This window comes from Xiphophorus hellerii, chromosome 2 (genome assembly GCF_003331165.1).
Source record: "Xiphophorus hellerii strain 12219 chromosome 2, Xiphophorus_hellerii-4.1, whole genome shotgun sequence".
Lineage (NCBI taxonomy): Eukaryota > Metazoa > Chordata > Actinopteri > Cyprinodontiformes > Poeciliidae > Xiphophorus > Xiphophorus hellerii.
Window position 1 is genome coordinate 12,337,058 of NC_045673.1, and position 23,951 is coordinate 12,361,008.

Genomic DNA, 23,951 nt, shown 5'->3' on the forward strand with positions numbered 1-23,951 from the left:
TACTTAGAGGGGAGACGCATCATTTGTGCAGTGGTGGAAGCAAAGTCTCTTGGTATCTGTCAGAGCTCACAGCAGGCAGCATTTCCATTTGTTTTCCCTGCACGTTGTTGTGTAATGAAAGCGATGTGGATTTACAGGCTCGTTGTTGGACTCGCAGTCGTTTCTTGCTGCGGTAAGTTCTTTTTCTTGTCTTTCCCCCGTAAACTGTTTAGTAACAGTTTAGAAAACGTGTCTGACTGGCTGCAGTCGTGTTTCATTGCACTGGCTGGCGCTCCACGAATAGCCAATAGCAGTTTTTGTTTTCATATAGCCTACCTTTGTATTAATTCAATCTGCTAAAAATAATGATAAAAAAAAATAAAGATAGAAGTATTTACATTATTTTGTTGTAAAAGCTGTATCTGAAGGTGTATTTTCTATCCATAGTATTTATTTCACCTTGCAAGAACTTTTAAGCGTGCATAAACCCAAGTGATATATGAAACACTATGCAGCTGTGGCGTTTCATCTCATACTGCTGTGTCATCTGCTAAAGGACCTCCTAACCTGTTACAAAAATCTCTAACAAAGTGGCCAAATAACATACTGTCACACAGCGTAACCAACTAAACCCATTTTAATCTTTCTGTAGTTCACTTTGTTTATTCTAGCAGACTGATTCTCAAAGTTTCATTCAGCAGAGTAAAAACATAACTTTAAGTGACTCACATCAAGCCTCTGATCCTTCATGTCATCCAAATTGAATTCATAGACTGAATCTGAAAGCAGCACTCATCATGCTTGTTATTTCAAGATTGGCTAATTTTTTTTCTCTGCATTGATAAAAGAAGAAAAAATCAAGTCAATTGAAGTGCTTGCAGACAGACAAACAACACGTGTAGGAAGGAGTGGAAGGGTGATGTGGTTTTGGGATTTGAGACCAGACTTTTCTTTTCAAGTGGCTCTCTTATTTTTACAGAGATGTAAAAGACCTGAGGCAAATTGGCACACTTAAAGCAGCCTGACTCTCTATTGGTTGTTCTAGTGCGAGTGTTTGTATTAACAGGTCATCTGCACCACCTTTCTGAATGATGTTGAATAATAATAGGAGATTAATTTTATTTAAAGTGAATGAACAGTGTAACACAATTCTCCTCAGCAAATAGCTAATTGCAGAACACGTTAGTAAATCAAAAGCAAGTCCTGTCTATTCTTGCTCCTCATCAAAGTTAATTATGCCTTTGTGTCTGTTTTGCCTTAAAAAAGTTTTTTCACACTTTGTATTGCTGCAACTACATGGCCATGTTTTGTGATTGTGCAATAGAGAGCAGGCGAAATGCTCTCCAAGACTATCAGAAATCCGAAGGTACCCGACTGGCTGTTGTGTCTCCGGATTCCTCACATCTGACCAAAAGCAGGAAACTGAGCTTAACCAAATGTGCAAAAACGTGCAGTCGTGGAAAAAGACTCCCATTCAACTGCAGGTTTGTCAACAATGATTCCCCTGTCCTTTTTCTTTTTTAAATATGCAAATTGAACTCATGGAAACGGATGTCATTTGAAAAAAAAAAAAAAAAAACCATCAAGGGATTGATGATGTGACTTCTTAACCAGAGTGGCATCATTTGTCAATGCTACTAAAACACTTGTCAATGCTTTTTGCTTCATGAAATTACAGATTGTATTCTATAGTCATTTGTCCTCAGTTTTCTCTGTCTATTTTCCTTCTCCAGAGCGTTCCTCTATGATCATCGGAACAGGAAATGCCAGTGGCTTTCATTTGACAGAAATTCAGCAGGAGCTCAAAGCCATCAGAACATTGACTATGACCTCTATCAAAAGAAAGGTGCCCTTTTCTGTTTTCTTTTTCCTTTTTGCCAAATGATATTAGGACCAGACGCTGTCTCCCCCGATCATCCCTGTCGATCAGGACATGAAAGTTATCCCCATTAAGGGTGGTTTATGTTGCATTAACGTATCAATTATATCAAATTTGATTCGTCTATTGATTTTAGTGGTCATAGTGGTTTATTTTTAGTAATCATAGCATCCCACAGAGGGGAAAACAAGGGAGTGCCAAGGGTAATTGTCTTTTTTACAGCCCTGCTACATGTCATGCTTTATTCTCTGTTACAAAGTGGTGTTCATATAAACACTGGAAATCCCTGTCTTCAGTTTAGTCAAGATGACCAAAAAAAGTGAACATCCTAGTTCTGCAGCCAGTGTGAACCCACATGGCCCTGATTGGGAAAACAGATTCCTCTTCTGGCAATGTCGCATTCTTGTTAAACCCATTACAGCATTACAACTCCCTCTCTCTGTTTTCTTCATTAGTTGCTCAGGCTTTGTCTATAAAAATTGTGATCAGGTTGTTAACTCATCACATTTCCCCCTTCTCTCATTTTTGCCTCACTGCAGACTACATAAGGGAATGCATTGTGGGGACAGGTCAGAGCTACAGGGGGCGGAGGTCAGTGACAGTCAGTGGGATCCTATGCCAAGCCTGGGCCTCCCCAATACCTCATGAGCACAAGTAAGAAATGCAATGTTCTTTTCACCTCAGTGTCAAACAGCATCGTGTTATAAGCTGCTGTTAATGTTAGTGTTGGCCAGTAAGAGCAGCAATTAGCTGGTAGCTAGAGGCTAGTCTGTGTCCATGTGTGGGTTTGATATATTAGTGGCTGATTATGCTCCAGGGAGCAGTCATTCATCAGAGGTGACCTCATTGTAACACTTCACTGAGTCACACATCATTTCCTGCAATGGCCTGACTGTTTATCGAGATGTGTGTTTATTTTTTCATGTGTGTCTCGTACGGAAATTAGGATCTTATCTAATTTGCAACTAACTTCTAAGATAGGAGGGATTTTCAGCAAATTAGCTTGCTGCATGCAATTTTTGGGGGGAATGCATCAAAACACAGAAGTGGACTAAATGGACAGCAAGACTAGATCACAATGTATTAAGAGCAACAAGATTGAAGTGTAAATACTCCCATATAGACTTTTCCTACTCTGTCTGGATAAGCATGGACAAAGAACATAGTGTGTGGTAAAATATTTCTATATCCAGCCTGTTTTTTGTATCATTAAGTGTCTTATCATCCATCCATCCATCATCCATCCAAGGATGGATCTTTCTTCCTTCCTTCTTCTTTCTTTCCTTCCTTCCTTCTGGCAAAGGGATAAATGCCTCAAATTCAACTATTGTTTGTAAGATAAGAAAAATAAAAGCTCAAATGTCCTGAGGATACTGAAAATTTAAGTTAGCAATGTTATGAACCTTTGACACTAATTTAGACATGCATAGAAAAGAACTAAATGCTTTTGAAAACAAACACAAAATAACACAATAAGCTTCTTAGCTACAGTATATAGTCCACATTCAAGTAACATAATTAAAGCTCTTGAAAGATTTCAATTTAAAGCAACTCATGTAATCTTTTCCCACAGATGAATTTGCTAGAATAACACAGTGACAACAGTCATTACCAATAATAAAGTAAGGCAATGTTTACGGCATTTCTGATGTTATCCAGCAGGTCATCATTGTGAGCTCAATACAGGGCTTTATCTGCTCAAGTTTTCCTTCCTTTTCTCCCTTTTTTATCTTGCTTTTACCTAATTTGAATGTTCCTCTTCAATTAATGTATTGCATTTTTTTATGAATAAGGTATAAAAAGTACAATTTAGAGAAAAATATGAATATTTTCAAATTACCAAAGAAATGTAAAGTCTCACATCCCTATATATTAGTGTTAAGAATACTGAACGGGCTTTGTTGTGAGCTGCTTAACTCACATATATCAAAGCTGGCAGTGAATGTTTGTACTTTCAGTGAACCTCCTTTGTCAAACTACGTATAATGCCTCTACAAATCAGGTAATTACACCAAGGAACTTTGTATGTTTTTATCAGTCAGCTTGTAGGCATAGGGAACTCTGACACACAGAAACACACACACTCAGTGAGTGTGTGGTTTTTCACTCAGTGAATGAAAAACCAACAGGACTTTTATCAGCTCCAGGTTTTAACTTTCTGCCTCTGTCCTTATCGGCCACCAAAAGATGAACGTTTCATACTTTATCATTTCATCATTGTGGAAAAATACAGCTCGACGTAAAAACTACACTTGCCGTGTCCATCATCCCCACTAGTGACCACAGCCATGTGCTCGCCTGATGTAAAAGATATGAGTCATTTGTCAGCATGTTTATTCTACATTAAGAACAGGCCTTGACGGGAAAATATAACCGCTGCTACGTATTAACATGTTTTCTCTAATTACCAATAGCATGGAACGGATAAGTCAGTTCTCCAGCCTTGCAACCAGTAACTTTAAAAGATGTTTATTTTGTCGTCTTGACGCAGGCGATTTACAACCAAGTAGCAGCTGCCTTGTAAAAGACAAATTGCTTGTCATTCTATGATTAGTAAAACTTGACATTAAACTTCTGGTTTTTGTTTCTTCACTTTGCTCTGGTTGTGAGCTGTTGTTTTGCTGCTGCTCTTGTTCCAACAGATTCATGTCTAAGCGGTACAGGAAAAAGGACCTAATAGAGAATTATTGCCGCAACCCAGACAACTCCACTGTTGGTCCATGGTGCTTCACCACTGACCCCAGGCCAGATCTCCGACATCAGGAGTGTGGCATACCACAGTGTTCACAAGGTAGGCTGTGCACACACATATATCTCTGCATGAGGACATTCATGTTGAAGTAATAAGCATACCGCATTGGAAATTACTACACAATTACAATTGTTATTGAAGCTTGACCATCTGAAATGAAGTGTGGCACATCGGGCAATCAAATATGTGGAGAAGGCTGTGCTTGCTCTGACTGTGGTCTACTTTACCTCTGTTCTTAAATACATGTTAGTCTACGAGGTTTATACCAAGGCAGGCTGCAGCTGTTTCCAGGTGTGGGGTTCACTTTTTAATGTCCTCTCTTGTTTCATCAGGCTCTGATTTTATGAGCGGTTTGAGCCCCAAAGGAACAAGTCATGAAATATTAGAGGAAATTAATGCCTCTATTGTTTCATCTAGATAAATATCCAGCCATTAAGTCTGTCCTTGTGGCAAACATGTGGTTGTGATGAAAGCAAAACACTCTCAGCCTTAATGTTATATCGCAAAATGTTACTGCCGGGTCTTCCTGAAGGAGTGGACGATAATGACTGCTGTTATCTAATCCTAAGGGATTCATGCTGTCAGAGGGCTTGTTCCCTGTGCATAATACTGGATCACTTTAATTAGGGGCCCAGTTGTGGAATGATAAAACAAGATCAGAAAACCTCATGTTCTTCAACAGACTGATGTTAAGAACATCGGTCTGAAGAAGAACACAAGAAGTTACACAAAATATATAATTAAATTACATTTTGATAGAAAAGGCTTTGCTGTGTTATTGTGAAGATTGGAAGGTTTCCTCCAAAATTTGGAGGAACCCTTCCAATTAAGTGTGCTAATAGAGAGCACACATGCAGATACAAACATGTCATGCACAAGCAGAAAAATACCACCAGCCAGAAGTAATAAAAGTGCTGTGTCATGTCAGGAGTCGGCTCATAAACATCTGTTTTTAATAGGCATCCTCTTGGTTGTTTACACTATGCAGTGTATCCCACTCACCATTTAACAAATGGTGGCCTCTCTTCATTAAACTTTGATGTTTTCATTAATCTGACACAGTTTGTGCCAAGGTGCATTTAATGTCTATTAACATAACTAAAACAGCATAATTGAGACCTGTTAAAGAGATGGTTCTGTTTTTTTTGTAGAGTTTTTTCTGTGTGTGGAATGCATTTGACTTATAAACATCTTACATGACACCAAACAATGCTTACAGTGTGCCTATTTGGCCGTCATTAAGGATTTCTGAGGAGGAAAACAAACTATAAGAGGTATCAGAAAACAAACAAATTTGTGCCATTTAAAACATGTTAAGCTCTAAAAGTGTCATCACAGTTTACATTGTCACTGTTTTCTCAGCTGAACATCTGTCGAGTGTGTATGTTTCACAAAAGGTATCTTGTCACTAATATTCTAATATATCTGCCAAGTATTGCAGCATCACTCCAAACAGAGGTTCTTCCTTTTCATTATAACTCATGCAGATTTCCTCTTATCACCTAAAATCATCCTTACCTTCAGTGAACCTCACTTCCACTGTTTTATGCTTGTTCTTTTGGTTTCAGATGAGCAAAGATGAGTCATAGGTGAGCAAACCAACAAGGGCAATATTTAGTTGAATACATACTGGAAAATGTTAAAAACAGTTTTGGGTTTTTCCCACCAAATTTGTTCCAGTTCTCAACCAGTGGGGCTGTTTGAGCCAGTTCTTCATGGATTCTGAACCAGTATGGTTTTCTAAAACCATAGAGCGAACTCAAAGCCATGTGATTACGAAAGTGTTTCATCCAGTGGACAGTTTAACCACACAAATCACATTGCTTAATGCCATTCCATCATTTTGTTAACAGTTTAAAGAACATGCAGTGCTTGTGAACTTAACTTCACAACGTCACATATGACTTACATTGGGAACATTTTGCACACACTCTGACAACTTGCTGTTTCAAGCATTATTTTTACATTCTGCTTGTAAACGGTTGAAAGGACATGGTTATATGACTACAGTTAATAATATCTTGCCAGTAGAAACACAGTAAAACTTCTCTGTGGTTTTAACCTGTCATATTTCCTAAGAATGAACTGGCTAAACAGGGATGAAAAATAAATTCAATGGCAATAGAGTGTAATTAAGTTTTTTAGATAATTATGTACAACTGAATTAACATGTTCAGTTGTACATACATTCAAACATTTCAAACATTCAAACATTTCTTTCTGTAACTCATAAAAATACCGAGATACAATGAAAGACATTCTTGTGGTAATTAGTTGCAAAATGGTTTGATTACAGGTGAGAAATTCATGTAAGAAGATACAAAATGGTGCAAAACTGGTGGACAGTGGTCACTGTTTTTCCTAAAGAGGCAAAATGACCTGAGGCCTTTTATTGCTTGTCAGTTTCACAACATACTTCAAGATGTATTGTTTCCAGTGGCATTATTTTTCTTTCTAAAGCAGGTGTCAGCTTGACTTCCCCAGTTTCTTAGTCATCACTAAAGTTAAAATATTTCAGCTGCTGTTTAGTGTTGGTAAGATCCTGACTAGAAATATCCCATACTCAGCCTCATTCAAACTGACCATCCAAATTCTCCTTTGGAAGCAATGATTCTTTAAAACAAACAAACAAAAAAACATTACATGTGTACCAACAGAAATTTCCATAGCTACCTTGAAGTTAGATGGCTCAAGGCAGGCTTCTTCTTTTTACCAATGAATGTGACAAAATCTTAGCAAAACTTTTCTAAATAATAACTTATTGAAGCTTGCTATATTGTAAGTGTCCATTTGCTGTATAACAATTTTAGGTCACTTTATGCTATATTTGTCTTCCTTTACTGTACAGTTGAGTGTATTACCTGTAATGGGGAAGATTACAGAGGACCAATGGACTATACAGAAAGTGGGAAAGAATGTCAACGATGGGACCTGAATGAACCTCACAAGCATACATACCACCCCTCAAGGTAAACCTTTCACACTTAAAATCACATGAAGTACACCTCACAAACCATATGCTTTGTCATTAGTGCACTGATGTGCATGCAATATTTTTTCAACAGACAGTATTTTGCTGTAGCTGATTCATGAGACTCACTCTGGAGATTAGTGATTTTGAGTCAGCCAATGAAAACATTTTCCCTAAGGGAAGTGATGGGAATCTAGTATAGATCTGTGTTTTTTAACTGTGGTATGCTGGGAAATCCCCATTAGGAAAGCTATATATTTCAATTTGTGTAAGTATTCCTTACATCTTTTCAGCTTGTGTTGACATATGTCGCTGTCAGCTTTTGCGAGTTTTTGTCAAGAGTTGGGTGGCAGGTGGTCTGGATTAGCTGAGACTCGTTAACACGTCCTTAATCATCACACTATTTGTACAAACCGGGCCCCAGGCTGCTCATGCCGTTAATGAAATGAGAGGAACCGTAGCCTGGTGCTGCATGCCTGAAGGCAACGGGCCTGAAGGGATGTGGGACTTTGGGATGACTGACTGCTAAACATCTGTAGTGTTGCAACTTATTATCCTCCTCATTTCCCTGAGCTCTAAACACATAAACAGATGTTGTCTGCTCACAACTAGTCATCTATTTGTCAGCTTCATGTAGTACTATATACTCTCTCAAATTGTTCCACTGTGCACGCAGGAGAAATGTGGAACTTTTATTGTAAACTTTGGGCTTTGTGTACACTCTAAGGTGTCTCATTTTTGTGTTAGATACCCTGACAAAGGCCTACATGATAACTACTGTAGGAACCCCGATGGACGTCACAGACCATGGTGCTTTACCACAGACCCAAATACACACTGGGAGTACTGCAACATCAAAGTTTGTGGTAAGAATGAGTGCATGTTTGTTTGTGTGTGGTAAAATAGACCATAGGTATGCATGTCAAGTGAAAATTTGCCTGTGATGTAAACTAGGTGTGTTTGTGTTGAATGGAGGCCTGTTGCTGTCAGTCATGCCTGACTGAATTTTCCACAATCTTCAACTTCCTGTAGGATTTGTTTCACCCCATATTGACATGAATCTTCCTTGATGTTAGGGAACACACATACACAAAAACTTATCAGCTAGCCCCCCTTCTTTAGTATCCAAAATGTTTATTTTTCACAGCGCCATCGGCCTGCTGTTTATTTTTCTATGCCAGCTCTTGGTAGTCAGGCTGCACAGAGCTCAGTTACTGGTCCACATTAACAGTCGGCAACACAGGTAGACAAAACACAGGGTTTATACCTGTGTTTTTATTACACCTCATACACCTGATATAAAAGGTCCAATTGATGTCTTAACAACTAATGCTGTTAAATATTACAGTAGTTGTTAGACGAACCGGAGGCACCTCTTCAGCACAGAAGATGACAAGAGTTTATGGGAACAAACTTTAATCTCCTTAGCCTTTTTCCAGGTTTTGCAGAGACCTAGTAATGCACTAGTTATTTCATTCAGGTGTATTTAAGCAAGAAAGCTTCTAACTGGAGATAAAAACCAATTGCTTAGTTTAAAATATAGTTGTACTTAGAACGACCAAGTCAAAGTCCAGATCTACCTGCAAATCCTATACTCCGAGATACTTTCCAATCTGATTGATCTTAAGCTATTTTGCAAAGACGAATGGGCAGAAATTTAAGTTTACAGATGTGCAAAGCTGATAGAAACATAAACCAAAAAGACTTGCAGCTGTAAAAGTAATGAAAGGTGGTTCTATAAAGTGTTGATTAGGACAGAACCAAAGACACTACATGTTTTCAAGTTTCTGTATATATAGGTGCATGCATACTTTTTTAAAAGAATTGTACTCTCTTTGAGACTGGCTGGATGGCAAGAGACATCCACAATCCTGGCACCATGGTTGCTTGATGGCAATGATCCATATGGACCCAATGATTCAGTGTTTCCCTTGTTTTCTCCCCTCTAAAAACTGTCTTCTACCCCTCGCTCTCTATCTCTCCGGCTTGCTCTTTGATATGGGAGTTTTTTGGTAACCACCCAAGTTTACGACCCAGTTAGTCTTAATCAAAACAAGGCTGTGAGGACAAAGCGAGAGACACAGAAATGGAGAAGTGGTCCACTCACAAGGCCCCTTCTTTTGTTTACTGTTAAACTGGCACATATCTATTTTTAGACACAATAAAAAAAACTTTAAGATTCAGTGTTTATAACATGTTTTTGCATGTACTCATGTACAGGCTAATGAACTTCTGACTTGCTTCTGACCTTTCTGTGGACAGATAAAAAAAAAAGGATTCCTGCTTTGTTTTTCCAGATCTCTCAAAAGAGGCCCATAGAGGGGGCTATTCTGCTGAAACGAAGTTGCCGCTCAATATCCAATGAAACACTATCGCTAACCAAACATTTCTCCTGTTCTAAATCTAGGAACACTGATTGATCTCAGCTTAAAAACATTATAATTTTTATCTACAAAACAAAAGTGTTTGCAACCTTCATGTTAACAAAAGATCTGCAGTGATGACAATTGTTGACTCAGAGGACCTGGCTGCAGCCAAAGCAAATTGTCTGCTACATGTGAAATTATGTGCAAAGATAGTCTTTGCTTGACAGAAATAACTGTATGAAGATACTTAATGGGGATCAATGTCCTGAAGAGTAATCCTTGTTCAAGTGTAATATTTTTATTTTTTAATAATTTTATAATGCCAGATATTTCAGATATTCAGAGAAAGGATTTAGAAGGGCTAGGGTTTAGTTCACACACAAAAAAAACAACCTTTGTATCTGGTAACTAATTTATTTATTTTTTTGGATGGCCTTCTATTTTCATAATAACATAATGTGGGATTATTTCCTTTGTGAGGTTGTTCTACAAAGACAGAAAAAACTGAAATGTGTATTTTTATAATATATTGAACTAAAATAAGTAAAGCTTTTTGCACTCTGTACTTCTTTAGTATAATTACATGTCAAATGGTGGCATTCTGTCTTTGTGTACAGTAAGCATGGGCAGATAAGGTAATCAAGTAAACATACCACTCTTTTATTATTTTCATTAAAGGATATTTTAGCTCTAGTGGCTTTGACAGAAAACAGGGTTGTGAGAGAGGGGGAATACATGCGGCAAAGGACAACGGGTCTGGACTCTAACCCAGAATTGCCTTTCTTGTAAAAGTGCAACTGTTTTCTATAGCTGGCTATGCAGATAGCTGACCAGCAGTGTGCAGCAATAGATTGGAGAGGTATCACAGCCTTACTTTAAGCTCCGTACAGCAGGTATGGACATGCTGACTTTTTGGCCTAAACATTTGAAGCACTTTAAACCATAGGAATGATATGATGGGATTTTTATTTATTTATTTTTTGGTTTTGAAAATGTAACTTTTTAAAACGCTAATGTACTTTGATACAGACCGTAAACACACACATTCTATTTTTATTGTGGAATAGTGGTCAATGTTATCAACTGTGTTTTCCTCTGCCCATGTTTGTGTATGCCTAAGAATAAGGGAAATTTATTTGTGATGGAGTAGAATGAATTCCTTTTAAAATAATTAAGATTTCCAGTGCAGATGATGGGACATGATTTTAATCTGTGCGTCTTTGTTATTTATGCATTTTGTTCCCTTGGTAGTGAAATCTGTTGTCGTCAGTCACTTTCCTGCTCTGGATAAATTTACACCAATCTTTCAGTTATTATGTAGACTCTTTTCAAAGCTAGAAGCAGACGTGCTACTACGAATCGTGCATTTGTCTCCTTATGGATTTCCTTTTAATTTGTTCCATGTGTTTCAAAGATCATTGAAAGAAACTGCTTTAGGACAGGCAAGCATGGCAAGCAGATGTAAATAAAGACTGATTTTTGGGATGTGATGTCAAAACCAAGCCAAACATTGTGCTGTCACAACCTGGTTTGTGGAGTACCAGTTGAAAGCTGTGGTTTGCATGTTAGCTGTCAACATCTTGATCCTTGGAAAATGGAGCAAGTGGGCGTCTTGTTATGAACCAAAGAAAGACGTAGTAAAGCACAACATTGGACCACTCTTACCCCTTTATTAAGTTTTTGCATTCTGGCTCAACTTTGGAATCACAAGTGTTGTCCTGCTTGTGAACATAAAATGCATTTTAAAGATGCAATTTGGTTCATTTATTAGATCCAACGATTATGCAAACATTTAAGATCCAGAATCTTACTTGTATACTTAACCTAGAACCATTCCTTTTTCAAAGTAGATAATTTTGCCTGTATTAAATATAATTTCAAAGGGCTCCACAGAAATACAACAGCACTGCAAGCAACTAATACTAGAAAACAATAGAAAACATGAAAGACAATAAAACAGTACAACTGCTGGAGCTTGTACCACAGATTTAGAAGCATGGATTTAAAGCATAAAAAATGGCAAAGAACTGAGGAAGACTGAACATGGTTTTTTGAGCATAGAAGTGTCAGTTACAGAAACAGACTGACACATCAAGTGGGATATAGTTTTAAGTGGATTAAGGTGAGTTCCCACCAGCCAGTCCAAATAACATCATTCTCTTCTTATTCTTGTTACTCTGTATTTATCAGCATGCAATCCAACAAATCAGCTAGATGTTCCTTAATGAACAGACTTAATATTTTAAACTCTTTTACAGAAACTCCTCCTAAAAGTCCTGAGGCGGAGACAACCGAGTGCTATGAGGGCAGAGGAGAGGGTTACAGAGGCACAGCAGACACGACGCCCATCGGACTCGCCTGCCAACGCTGGGATTCTCAGTATCCACATAACCACACATTCCTACCTGAAGCGTACCCTTGCAAGTGAGTGAAAAATTGCATGAGAAAGCCTTCAAAGCACTTACTCACCAGTGTGCACTCACATCTGAGAAGATAACACAATGCCGTTTTTTCCTCACTATTTTCCAGGGACCTGAAAGAGAACTATTGTCGAAATCCAGATGGTCAAGAATTCCCCTGGTGTTTCACTACAGACCCAAGAGTACGCACAATGTTCTGCACCCACATCCCTCAGTGCGGCATCCAGAACAGTCCTGTCAGTGGTGAGAAACTTGACAGCTTTATTTGATGCTGAAAGCAGCAAGGGAAAAGCATATTTCTTCAGCCTAAAACAGAAGAATATTTGGTGATTTTTACATTTTGTACACTGCAGAATTCATATGAGACTCTGTACCACACATATTAGTTTGTGACCAAGGCCCTCTGCATCCCTGTGGAAAATTGTAATCTTACAGGACTGTGGGAAGGACTGACCACCACATCTCACATAAATAAAATCTGACAGCAGTTAGGGATGGTCTGGTCTCACTGGACAGGGAAAGGATGAAGTTTGGGGATTAGTCTTGGTTCAGATTCTTTCTGCAATACCAAGAGATTCTGAAAGGGAAGGATGTAGATCTATGGATGATTACACACATTTCAATTTCCCAAGGGATTTTCAGGAATATTTTTTAGTTTCTGTGGCTTTGCATAAAAAACTGACTCTGAGGTTGTTTTGTGGTTTACCCTCGAGGGTTGAATACATTCCCATATAGAAATGAAATGTAGGATGACAGGCAGCTTAATAACTTATTTATGTCCAACGTTTCTCCAAGGAGTCATAGTGGATGACTTATTTTGTGTTCCCATCTCTGTGTGTTCTAGATCCAACCATGATAGCTAAAGCAAAGGACTTTTTATAGTTTAATGTGAAAGCTATATATTTTTGGTATGGTAGGGTTTGTTAGAAACAATTTTCCATATTTTTCCAGTAGTTTGTATATTCTAGTGATGAAGTGTAAAGTTTCACACCAAATGCGTATTGTACTGCAAATACATTGCATTACATCAGTAGCAACGTTAAAACAAAGTGCCTTGAAAAAGTATCCATATCCTTGGAAGTTTCCCACGGTTTATCACAGTACAAAGGAGGCAGCACAAAGTGGCACATAAGTTGTAAGAAATCAGTTACAAAGTTTTCAAATTTCCTACTTATTCTTATTTACTTATATGGCTTGCAACGCACCCAACCCACCAAAATCCTACCTGTCAAGTTTTAGATTTGAGAACAGGGGAAATGTTCCACTATCCTGTGCTACCGTACGAGTGGGGATGTGAGGACATTAGTGACATAATTACTATAATAATTATGTACGGGAAATTTTTGGGAAAATACTAATACGGGAGCACGGTGGGAAAGGAGGGCAAAATATAGTACTTTCCCAGCCAAAACAGGAGACTTGACAGATATGACCAAAATCAATATTTTTTTAGATCCACCCTTTCAGGTCCTGCCAAAGATTCATGTTTTGGGTTCATTTCCTGTTGGAATGTGAACCTCTGTCCCATCCTGAGGTCTTCTGCCTCCTCCAACAGATTTTTTCATTCTGTGTATTTAGCTCCATCCAACTTTGTACGAAGTCTATCTTAAAGAAGCAAATCTCTACAGGAAGCTGCTTCTTCCACTATATGCCCCAGTGGGGCGGTAGTTGTTTTCAGGATTTCCTCTACAGAGTTTTATATGTAGGCCAGCAAGTTAAATTTTTATATTCGTTCTGCCCACTTTCAACTGAACTTCTTATGGTATCAAATTAAACGACGTTATTTGCATGTCCCACCTTTAAAAAACATGCATTTCTACCTCCACTTCACAGTGATTTGCTATATTTTGTTAGTTTAAAGTACATTCATTTAGTGGTTGGAACTTCAAAAAAAGGTTACAAACGATTCAAGAAGTATGAATAGTTAGGAAGGCATACCATTAACTATTTGTTTTTCTTGTTTCTGTTTACAATTTTATATCATTAGTCGTTTTTTGCTGTAAATGTGAGACATTATTAGCTTTAGTTGCAACCCAGAATGGGCAGAATATAATTAAGATTTTAGTAAACAAAGGATGTTTCTTAAGCATTCTTTGTTTGTTTTACATATAAAATAAATAGCGGAATTCCCTTTCTCATTTTTTCCCCACTTTTGTGGTCAAACTCAGACTGTTTCTTAGGCTTTGGAGAGAATTACCAAGGAGAGCAGTCAAGGACTAGATCAAACCTACCCTGCGCTCCCTGGAGAGACCACAGCAACAGGTCAGTCCACTGAATCGCTGCTCCTTCCCTGCCTAATAACTTTTCCAAACTTTATGATGTAAAACACAGACCTGCTCTGCCAATAAATCACATACGTAACACAACTTTTTAAGGATATTAACCATCAGAAAGCTTTGTAACATTTATAGGATTTTTAACAGCTCAGTGATATCAAAACTTTGAAAATGACATGCCTTTTGTTAAAAACATTTTCCGATATTTCCAAGAACCAGCTGTGCAGACCTTAAGCATGTTGGTCTGAGAGAGGAAACTTATGTTGACTTTTACATAAGTCATTCTGTTGTTAGCCCACCATGGTGAGCTTCTTGATTCCAGGAGGAGAAAACAGCTACTGTGACTAGCTTCTTCAGCATGTATGAACAACCACTTTTGTTTCCCCCCAAAGATGACCTAACTCAACAAGAATGACTCATAGGGATAACTTGAGGGATATACACCTCAGTCCTCACATTTGACCCCAGAGCCCATATGTAGCAACTTCAAAGCTACTCAGATCCATTGCCTGGAATCTTGCCTGTGGGTCAAAAGTCATGGTCAGGAACTCACAGTGAGAGAAATGAAACTCATATAAACATAGATTTGGAACTCATTCTTGCTTTATTTCTAAACCATTCTCTTGTGCTGTGTTGTTTTAATGCTGTCGTTAAATTTGGAATAAGAAAGAATTTTGGTTTTGGTTTTAAAATATCTTACAAGAGGACACTCATGAGTTGAATATGTCTGCATAAAATGTAAATGTTGGAGGATTTAGTGAGTACTTATTTATTGATTATCTTATCGTGTATATACAGAGAAGCCAATTCAGCTTTGTAGATTGACTGTCCAGATTCCTTATGGCTGAATTCATTAGTTTCATCATTTTTACAAACCTTTTGTAGCATCCTTGGGTGGATGATGATTCTTTGCACTGATGAGTCGTAACACTTTTTAAATGAATGTGTTTACTCACAAATGTGTGCTTAACACACCATAAGAGCTATAAAGAAAACAAGGCATCAAACTACTATTTGCTTTGGGTTCTAATAAGCAAATTCAAACATACATTTATCTCAATAACTTACCTATACGATGCTGTCAGTCCTCCTATAGTTTAACATGAATGCAACAGCAACCATTTGCTAACCACTTTTTGGCACTGCAAATGGAGGTGCTGTTTTCACAATAAAACAACATTAACAGGCTTTTAACCTTACATCCATATCCCCCACACAACCATAAAACATGCTAAACATTGAAAACAAATGAACATTCCTTGTGTCTGGTGTCATGCAGTTAAAACTTTACAATCAAATAACACTAAACAACTAGTTAAATGCATTGGGCCATATTATTGGTAACTTATTTTCTGAATTAGCAAAACATTTCAAACACTTTTCTTTAGAAAACTGTCCATGTCCAATTTAGACAATGTTTTTCTTTCTCTTTGTTCAGGGGGGAGAGGAGCATGCTGATGGCTGGCCTAGAGGGAAATTTCTGCAGAAATCCTGATAAGGACAAACATGGTCCGTGGTGTTTCACCAACAATTCTGCCATTAGCTGGGATTACTGCAACGTAAAACCTTGTAAGTGCATGAACATGTGCTCACGCAGTATCATCAAAGTTTAACAATTGTCTCTTGCACTCACACATAATGAGAAAACTGAGGCAAACTGAGGTTTATCATTCTTCCAGATGAAGAATTGTAGTAAAAAAATAGCGTCTCTCTTAGAGGTTTGTCACCTCACATACATGGTTACAAAAATAACCTTAGTTTTTGAAGTGGACCCGCTTGTCAATACTCAGAAAATAGTGCATGTTAGAGAATTTTCACAACTCATTACATTTTCTGGAATCAAACTAAAGCCTTCAATTTTCTCCCTGTCACACTAAGCTTCAGAGAGAAACCTTAATATTATTGTGTACATATTTGAAATTAGATAAAAAAATAATATAACAAAAGATATATAATTCTAACCAAATACTGAAAATGGCTAGTAAAGACATGTATTAAAAAATATTTAACTGTAGGAAAATGGGAGAACTATTCAAGTAAATCAGATTTGTCTTATTCTTCATAATGTAGCTATTTACCTAAATTTACAACTGTAACTCTGGGTTCCCTCAAATAAATACCTTAAACTGTTAAAGTGCTTAAGTTTTCTTTAGTGTGGCAAAGTCTCACAACATCCAATCAACTTTCTTTATTAATGCACAAAGAGGGTTGTAATTTTATGAGCTTCAGAAAGCTCACAAATACTCAGGTCAGATCTGACAGCACTTGTTCCTGTCAGTTCTCATCTTGTACCTTGTTAATATTTGTAATTAATGTAAGACAACATGTTTCTCTCCTCTCCTGTCTACAGGTGATGCTTTGCAAAACAGCATTCCACCAGGTGAGTGTTTGTGTCTCTATGAGCAGCCAAGCCAGTGATGGTTGTGTTTCTTCACCATTTGTCCTTTTTATACCCTTTCATTCATGGTACAAGATGCAAAACGTTATGTTGTTGTAGTGACAGCTCCATGTGTGTTTGTGCCTATGAGTTGTTTTTATTATATGTGACTTTTTTTAGATTTATGTCAACTACAAAGTACGAATCCCCAGTTCCTGAGACAGATAGAAGCAATAAGATATAAGAAAAATATATAGCAGTAAAGCATTTAAGTTATGTTATTATGAATGAAGTGACTTTTATAGTCACTGTTTAGGCAATGTGTGAGAAGAAAACATTAACCTTTTGACATTACATTCATATTTATAATTTAAGGTACATGTATTGTAAGTCTATATTCTCTAAAAAGATAAATAAACAAACAAGTTTTTTTCAAATGTGTGCATGTTTGTGCTCATGTCATTCAGTCTTTGTAGCTGAGCCAACCCCTGTGAGGTGTTTTGTCCATAAAAGAACCAGGATTGTGGGAGGAGCTCCAGTTGGCATATCAGACGGCAGCTGGATGGTTAGCATACAGAAAGGGTAAAGCATTTCAGTTTTATATATGTTCCTCCCACAATCAGGAAAAACTAAACTTATTTTTTAGTTAATGATGGTTTTAGATGGGCTTTTTTTCTACTTTTCAATCCAACTTTTGCACACAAACAATTTAAACTAATTCCAAAAATAAGTTTAAAAACAATAACTGTGTGGTGTGTGAACTATTTGCAGTTTGTTTTATCTCCCTTACCATCCTGTTCACCTTCAGGGGGAGCAAGATAAAACCAGCACCTTGCTAAGCCTTTGTTGTCACTTAACTGAAGTGATTTTTTACATCTAAGCCCAAACTTATTTTCATTGAACCAAGAAGTTTGTTTCTGGTAGAAAATTAACTAGGTGTCTATCAAAAGATAATAAAACTATCTAAAAAAGGTAAAATTTTGAAAAAAACAACAAACCCCCTCTCCCCCCTCCCTCCACCACACACACATAATTTATCTAATTTTAATTAGTTGAATACCAGTGACACCACATATGTGGAGGGGGTAGAGATTGCTCTTAAGTTTTTTTATTTTATAATGCAGTTAGTGCTAATCACATAATAAATCTAAAAGACTCCAGATAACTTGGTTTCATCCATAATGTCACATTTTTCTTTTGTGTTATTCCCAGATCGGTGCATTGGTGTGGGGGTTCCCTTGTGCGAGAGGAGTGGGTACTTACTGACAGACAATGCTTCTCCTCCTGGTAAGTTCTTTGCTTTGTTTTACTTTCCACCCACTGCCAATTAAAGCTTGAAATGTTTTTCAACTCAACATTGTTATTTTTCTTGTGTTCCTTCAGTGTTCCGGACCTCAGTGAGTATCGGGTGTGGCTGGGAGTCTCTGATCTTCGAGAAGGATCTCCTGACAGGCCTAAGAGACAGGAAGTCAGAATAGCTCAAGTGATATGTGGCCCCAATGGATCTAGCTTGGCCCTCCTGAGACTCTCAAAGTTGGTGCTTCGGGAAAAAAAAACAACTATTCCCAGTTTTATTTAAGCATAAATCTCTGTTTGTTGCATCTGAATAATGTGCATTAATTATGTCCAGGCCCGCCCGTCCTGCAGACAATGTCCACACAATTCAGCTACCTGTGGCTGGATGCTCCATCCCAGAGGGAACCATGTGCAAAATGTATGGATGGGGAGAGACAAAAGGTATCCATATTTTAAACCCACCACAGCTGTTGTATGCATGCATACCCTGTCTCTTGGGATTGTTGCAAATGATGTTGCATTTACAGGGCCCAGGACAACCAAAAAAGAGAATAAATTGTGTGTAAAAAGACATAAGATGCTGGGTTAATTTGCATCATCCAGTCAGTCAAGGGATCACTTTGACTGACTATTTTTTTGTATTTAAGGTCAAATACAAAAAATAAAAAATACATTTAATTGTATCTTCATCTTCATCAAATGTATTAATACTCTCACCATTCCCTGTTTATTAATGCATCACCCAGTGGACATATATGTTCTTTTTAATCAGTTAATGGCAATGTTCTTATGCTTTAATGCATTTTTGGGTGCAATCTTGTAATTTCTTCATTTTCTGTTGCATTCAAAAGTAAACAATTTTTTTTACCCTACCAGTTTTTGAAATTAAAAAAGTAGATTCATTGGACTAAGGAATGTTACTCCAACCTGTTATTGTATCATTTTGGCGAGCTGCACAAATTATTGAATTGAGATAGTTTGTATACTTTGGTTGTGTATTTTTTTTATTTCAGCTCATGTTGCATTTTTATCCTCTTGAACCAATCTGACCAACTTCCTCTTACCTCAGCAAGTTGTCCACACCATGGCTAATGCCTGAATGCATTGAGTTGCTGCTGTGAAGTTTGCTCATTTGTGACTTAAGTTAATAAGTTATTGAACAGGTATACGTAAATGTTTATAAAAATAATTGCAGTCCTGTTATGCTGTTTGCAGTCCTGTTTATACTGTAAAAACAACAGTAATAATTAGGATCCTCTGTCTTTTTTTAGGCACTGGTCATGATGACGTCCTAAAGGCAGTGGACTTGCCCATTGTTGGAAATGATAGGTGCAGAGAAATGCATAGAGGGAACTTCCATATCACCAACACCAAGATCTGTGCAGGGGGGAAACGGAACGAGGGAGTGTGTGAGGTACATGAACAGAAACAGTTTTTGGAAACATTTTTTATTACATTATTTATCGGCAAGTTATTTAACCATTTTATTTTGAGGTCAGAAAGTGTCATGGCAACCATGTTGGTAAATGAGAACAGGCATTGAGATCTGGATAAAAAATAATTGCTCCCAATGTGAATCTACAAGAACTTTGGTGCCTTGATCCAACACAGTGCTTTCTAAGCCAAGTTTGATCTAAATCTCAAACAAATGTTTTTTGAATCCATTGGCTTAGATTTCAGTCTGCTGTAAACAGAGCAGCTGGAGACTGTTGCTCCAAATTTCATCAGCTATCCAAAGCTGTCTGAGGTTTCTGACTTTGTAACAGATCCGAACATGATGGTGCTGCCTGTCACTAGACTGTTAAACACATTTTTTTTTTTCCATTTACCTTTGTTGGAAAGCTTAACAGTGACAACAGATCAATTGCAGATGACGAATAATAGTCAATGTATTTTTTCTTTTACAGAGAGATTATGGGGGCCCTCTTGTGTGTCAAGATGGTGATCTCAAAGTTATTGTTGGCATCAGTGTCCATGGCAGAGGCTGCGCTCGAGCCAACCAGCCTGGCATTTTTATTAATGTCCCCTTCTACACACAGTGGATTTACAAGGTCTTTCGATATAACCCAAACTCTGAAACTGCTTAGAAACAAATCACTACTAGGGGACTAAATTAAAACTAGACCCTCTCTTCTTTAACTCCAGTGGACATCTTTAACTCAGAACATCTGGTTTCTGTGACTCAGATACCTGTGGGGCCTGCAGCTGAAGATGAAAGTCTGAGGAAGTACTTGCAGTGATGATGGCTTTAAAATCACTAGCAAATACCATACTGACTTCAGTACAGGAGTCAGTAACTAGTGGTTGATTACAAAGATGGAAACGTATTACTTCTCATATCGTAGACATGTAACATCATGTAATTTTTGAACCATCTAGAGGGAGAACAGTTTTGATAATAGACAGTTATTACATAAGAAAAGGACGCTTTTGAGTCAGTCAGAACCAGAGTCAAAAAATACAAACAGGATTGCGAAAAAGTATTTGCCCCTTTTATCTTACCTGTTTCGGTTCCTGGAACAACTATTAATATAAGATGATATGACCAAAGTTAATTTTACAAAGCAATCTTTAAATTATTAACTTATTAAAGGACAAAATGCATCCAGACCAACCTGGCCCTTTGTGAAAAAGTTAATAGCTGGATAAGTCAGATTTCCCACTGGGAAACTGGCCAGTTACAACTTGTAAGGCCAACTTTGCTTTTCAATATGGACCTCCTCACATCAGCAATAGTGAGATTTTGTGGAATTATGTTTAGGTAACACTTTATTTGAAGGGATTGCATAAGACTGACACAACACCTGTCATGAACATGAAGGTTTCTTCATAAATGTCAACGACTGTTGTCATGAGTTAAATAATGACACTTTTATTGCAAAGTTGACACTTTTAATGTATTTTTGATGCTAGTTTTAATGCAACATTGCTTTAAAAAACTCATTATTTACCTTCACTGACAACAGTCATAAGCATTAATGAAGACCCCTTCATGTTCACGACAGTTGTTATGTCATGTTTATGACAGTGTCATGTCAGTCATATGCACAGCCCTTCAAATAAAGTGTTACTGATGTTCATTTTAAAAGACAAACATGTGAGAGCGTGTCTATATTCATGTAGCACCTGCAACTATAAACTAATTAAAAGTGATGTTTGCTTATGGAAAAAGTTTAAAGCTGATGTTTGTTAGAGGTACTGTTAAATGTTTGTGAGTGTCGCCATGTTGAAATTCCAACTAATCCTCTAGTGACCTTGGGTCTGACGTAAAACTGAAGCTTTGAGTTCCGATTTCCGATAAAACTGGAAAGCAGCGTTAGTGCGACTAACTGTCAGTCCATAATAGCAGTGGCTGCCACCAAACGAAGCCTAACCAATTAGGTTTTTAGGGCAATTATTCTTTCACATAATGCCATGTTAGTTTGTATAGCTTTTTTCCCTTAATATATTTATCATTCTTATTTTATCATTCTTTGAAACTTCTTTTTCTCAGGTTTCCATTCTATATGAGATCTGTCAACCTTGACAGACTTTCCATGTGTCCACTGTAGATGTGTGTATGTGAATTCTCAAATCCTGGTATTACTTGAATGAACTGAATACCAAATGCAGAGGTTCAAATGTTGGGCCAATTAGAAAAAAAACCTGTGGTAGAACATGTTAAGGGCACTCCATCCATTTCTGAGGGGCTTAATAAAACAAGTCCTTTATGTAAATAGTTATTAAATGAGTGTATTTGTGACACTCTTAGTGTAATTTAGGTCTTATAGATCTACAAAATGAGAACATGAATGTTGTATCAAGGAGATATAAGAAAAAATTAAAGTGATTTTTTTTTACAGTGGAAACTTTCTGTCATCTTTCTGTTTCATAATTGTTAGATTTAAAAAAAGAATTCCTACATTGTAATGTTATCACAGCACCATGGACTGTACATATGTGATCCCTTCTGTGTAAAAAATGAAAGAAGTGCCTAACTTTTAAGTTATCATTCATGTATATTCATAGACTCATTCTGTACAATTTCCAGTAGTTCAAGTCATTGTGATTATTCCTGTTTTGTTTTTGTCCTGTTTTGTCCATTTCTGCAGTAGTGATTGAGAAAAATAAACATCTGCACAAGGAGATAATGTAGTCGTATTTAATGAATTAGAATATAATTGAAAAGTTTCAGTAACTCAGTTCATTAAGTGAAACACAGACAGATGTTTTCAAGTCTCTGACTCTTTTGATTATCTGGATTTTCTTCTTACAGTTGATGAAAATTTGAAATTTCAGAAAAAAAACACATTTTTAATACAGAAATGTGGGCTCAATGGAAAGTATGTTTTATACCTGCTAAATTTTATTTTCAGAAATGACTTAGTCTGACAAACAAGCTTCATTGCAACGTATGTTACAATTAATTGAATATGACAGCATGCATGGATTGATGTTTAGCCAGGACTGATTTATCAGTGCAGGCAAAACTCGACTCATCCTTAGTGTCTCCACTCTGAATGTTAATTTCACAAAGTCAGTCAAATTTTGTGTACAAGGAGTATGTCTGTTTCATCGGAATGACACTTAAATTGACAAAACTTGATATACATCATATCCATATTATGTATTTACAATTGCGATAACATGGTTTTTCTTGTAAACATGTGTTTTGGCACTGAAATATGCTGCAAGCTGCTACAGTCTACATGTTGTACTAGTTGCCTTATGTTTTCTGTATAATGTACATTTGCTGTAAGGTTCCACTTACCCATTATGCTTAAGAATAAACAGTTTACCTAGTGATGGCTTTTCCCATTAATTTTGTTACCCCAGGAGACTAATTTATATCTTTCTCTAAATGTCATATTCCTTACCGGACCTTTTTCCTTTAGCAATTATGTGTTGTCTTAACCATTTTTCTTCTTCACTGTATAATTAATAAAATGTTGCACCTCTTCCCCAGAAGATGGCACCACAGCAGCACACAGTCTTCTATAAAATGTGTAGGAACTCTTTCCTAATCTCATCTCCCTTACATAGATACACATAGCGCGAACAGGCAAGCACATTCATATTCCTACTTATATATGCTAGACCTTCATCCACTGACATGCACTGACGCACATTGCGACAGACACCAATAGCTGTAGCCTTTTAGCGATTGCTGATCAAATAATAAAACAAAGCAGGAATGTTCTCTCTCACCTGCTCAGCTTCACAGACAAGAAGAGGCAGATTTAACATACATCAGAGTGTATGCTCAACTGTGTGTTTCTGAGCAGGTGAGACGCGGCATGCATAAAGGTCAAAGAGCTGGAACCGTGAGCTGGAGATTACATGCTGAATCTATTGAAGCTGCATGAAGAACCGAATGGAACAAGCAGGAGACTTTACTGCTAATGTTGACACAACTTACACACAAGCAGAATAATGTACACGCACATGCACAAAAAAAAAGCACTCTCAACAACAAATGCTGTTATTGAAGCTGTGAGGCATCAAAGAGAGGCGATGTCTTAGAAGTTTGCTTTCATCTGTGGGTCAACTGGATGGAAATGCAGACAAGAGGACAGACAACTCATAAATTCACAATAAATTTTAGTACTCAGTCAGATGTTGGTAAAATGTTGCAAATACCCCATACAACCTTAAA

At 37.3% G+C, this 23,951-nt stretch overlaps 1 protein-coding gene across 1 annotated transcript; it reads left to right on the forward strand.

Moving 5' to 3' along the window:
* hgfb (hepatocyte growth factor b) lies at nucleotides 1–23,101 on the forward strand. The gene is made up of 18 exons (XM_032551222.1): nucleotides 1–172; nucleotides 1,304–1,463; nucleotides 1,713–1,825; nucleotides 2,398–2,512; nucleotides 4,501–4,649; nucleotides 7,459–7,579; nucleotides 8,329–8,447; nucleotides 12,206–12,371; nucleotides 12,477–12,610; nucleotides 14,536–14,629; nucleotides 16,082–16,212; nucleotides 16,994–17,023; nucleotides 17,488–17,602; nucleotides 18,233–18,307; nucleotides 18,404–18,553; nucleotides 18,651–18,757; nucleotides 19,588–19,730; nucleotides 20,224–23,101. The coding sequence occupies exons 1-18, from the start codon at nucleotides 115–117 to the stop codon at nucleotides 20,401–20,403; spliced, it is 2,160 nt and encodes a 719-aa protein (XP_032407113.1). The 5' UTR covers nucleotides 1–114; the 3' UTR covers nucleotides 20,404–23,101.
* Nucleotides 23,102–23,951: the final 850 nt, after the last annotated feature.

Coding starts and splice junctions, on each gene's coding strand:
- hgfb (XM_032551222.1), top strand. CDS start 115: ATGAAAGCGATGTGGATTTACAGGCTCGTTGTTGGACTCGCAGTCGTT. Junction 7,580..8,328: donor CATACATACCACCCCTCAAG/GTAAACCTTTCA, acceptor TTTTTGTGTTAG/ATACCCTGACAAAGGCCTAC. Junction 8,448..12,205: donor CTGCAACATCAAAGTTTGTG/GTAAGAATGAGT, acceptor ACTCTTTTACAG/AAACTCCTCCTAAAAGTCCT.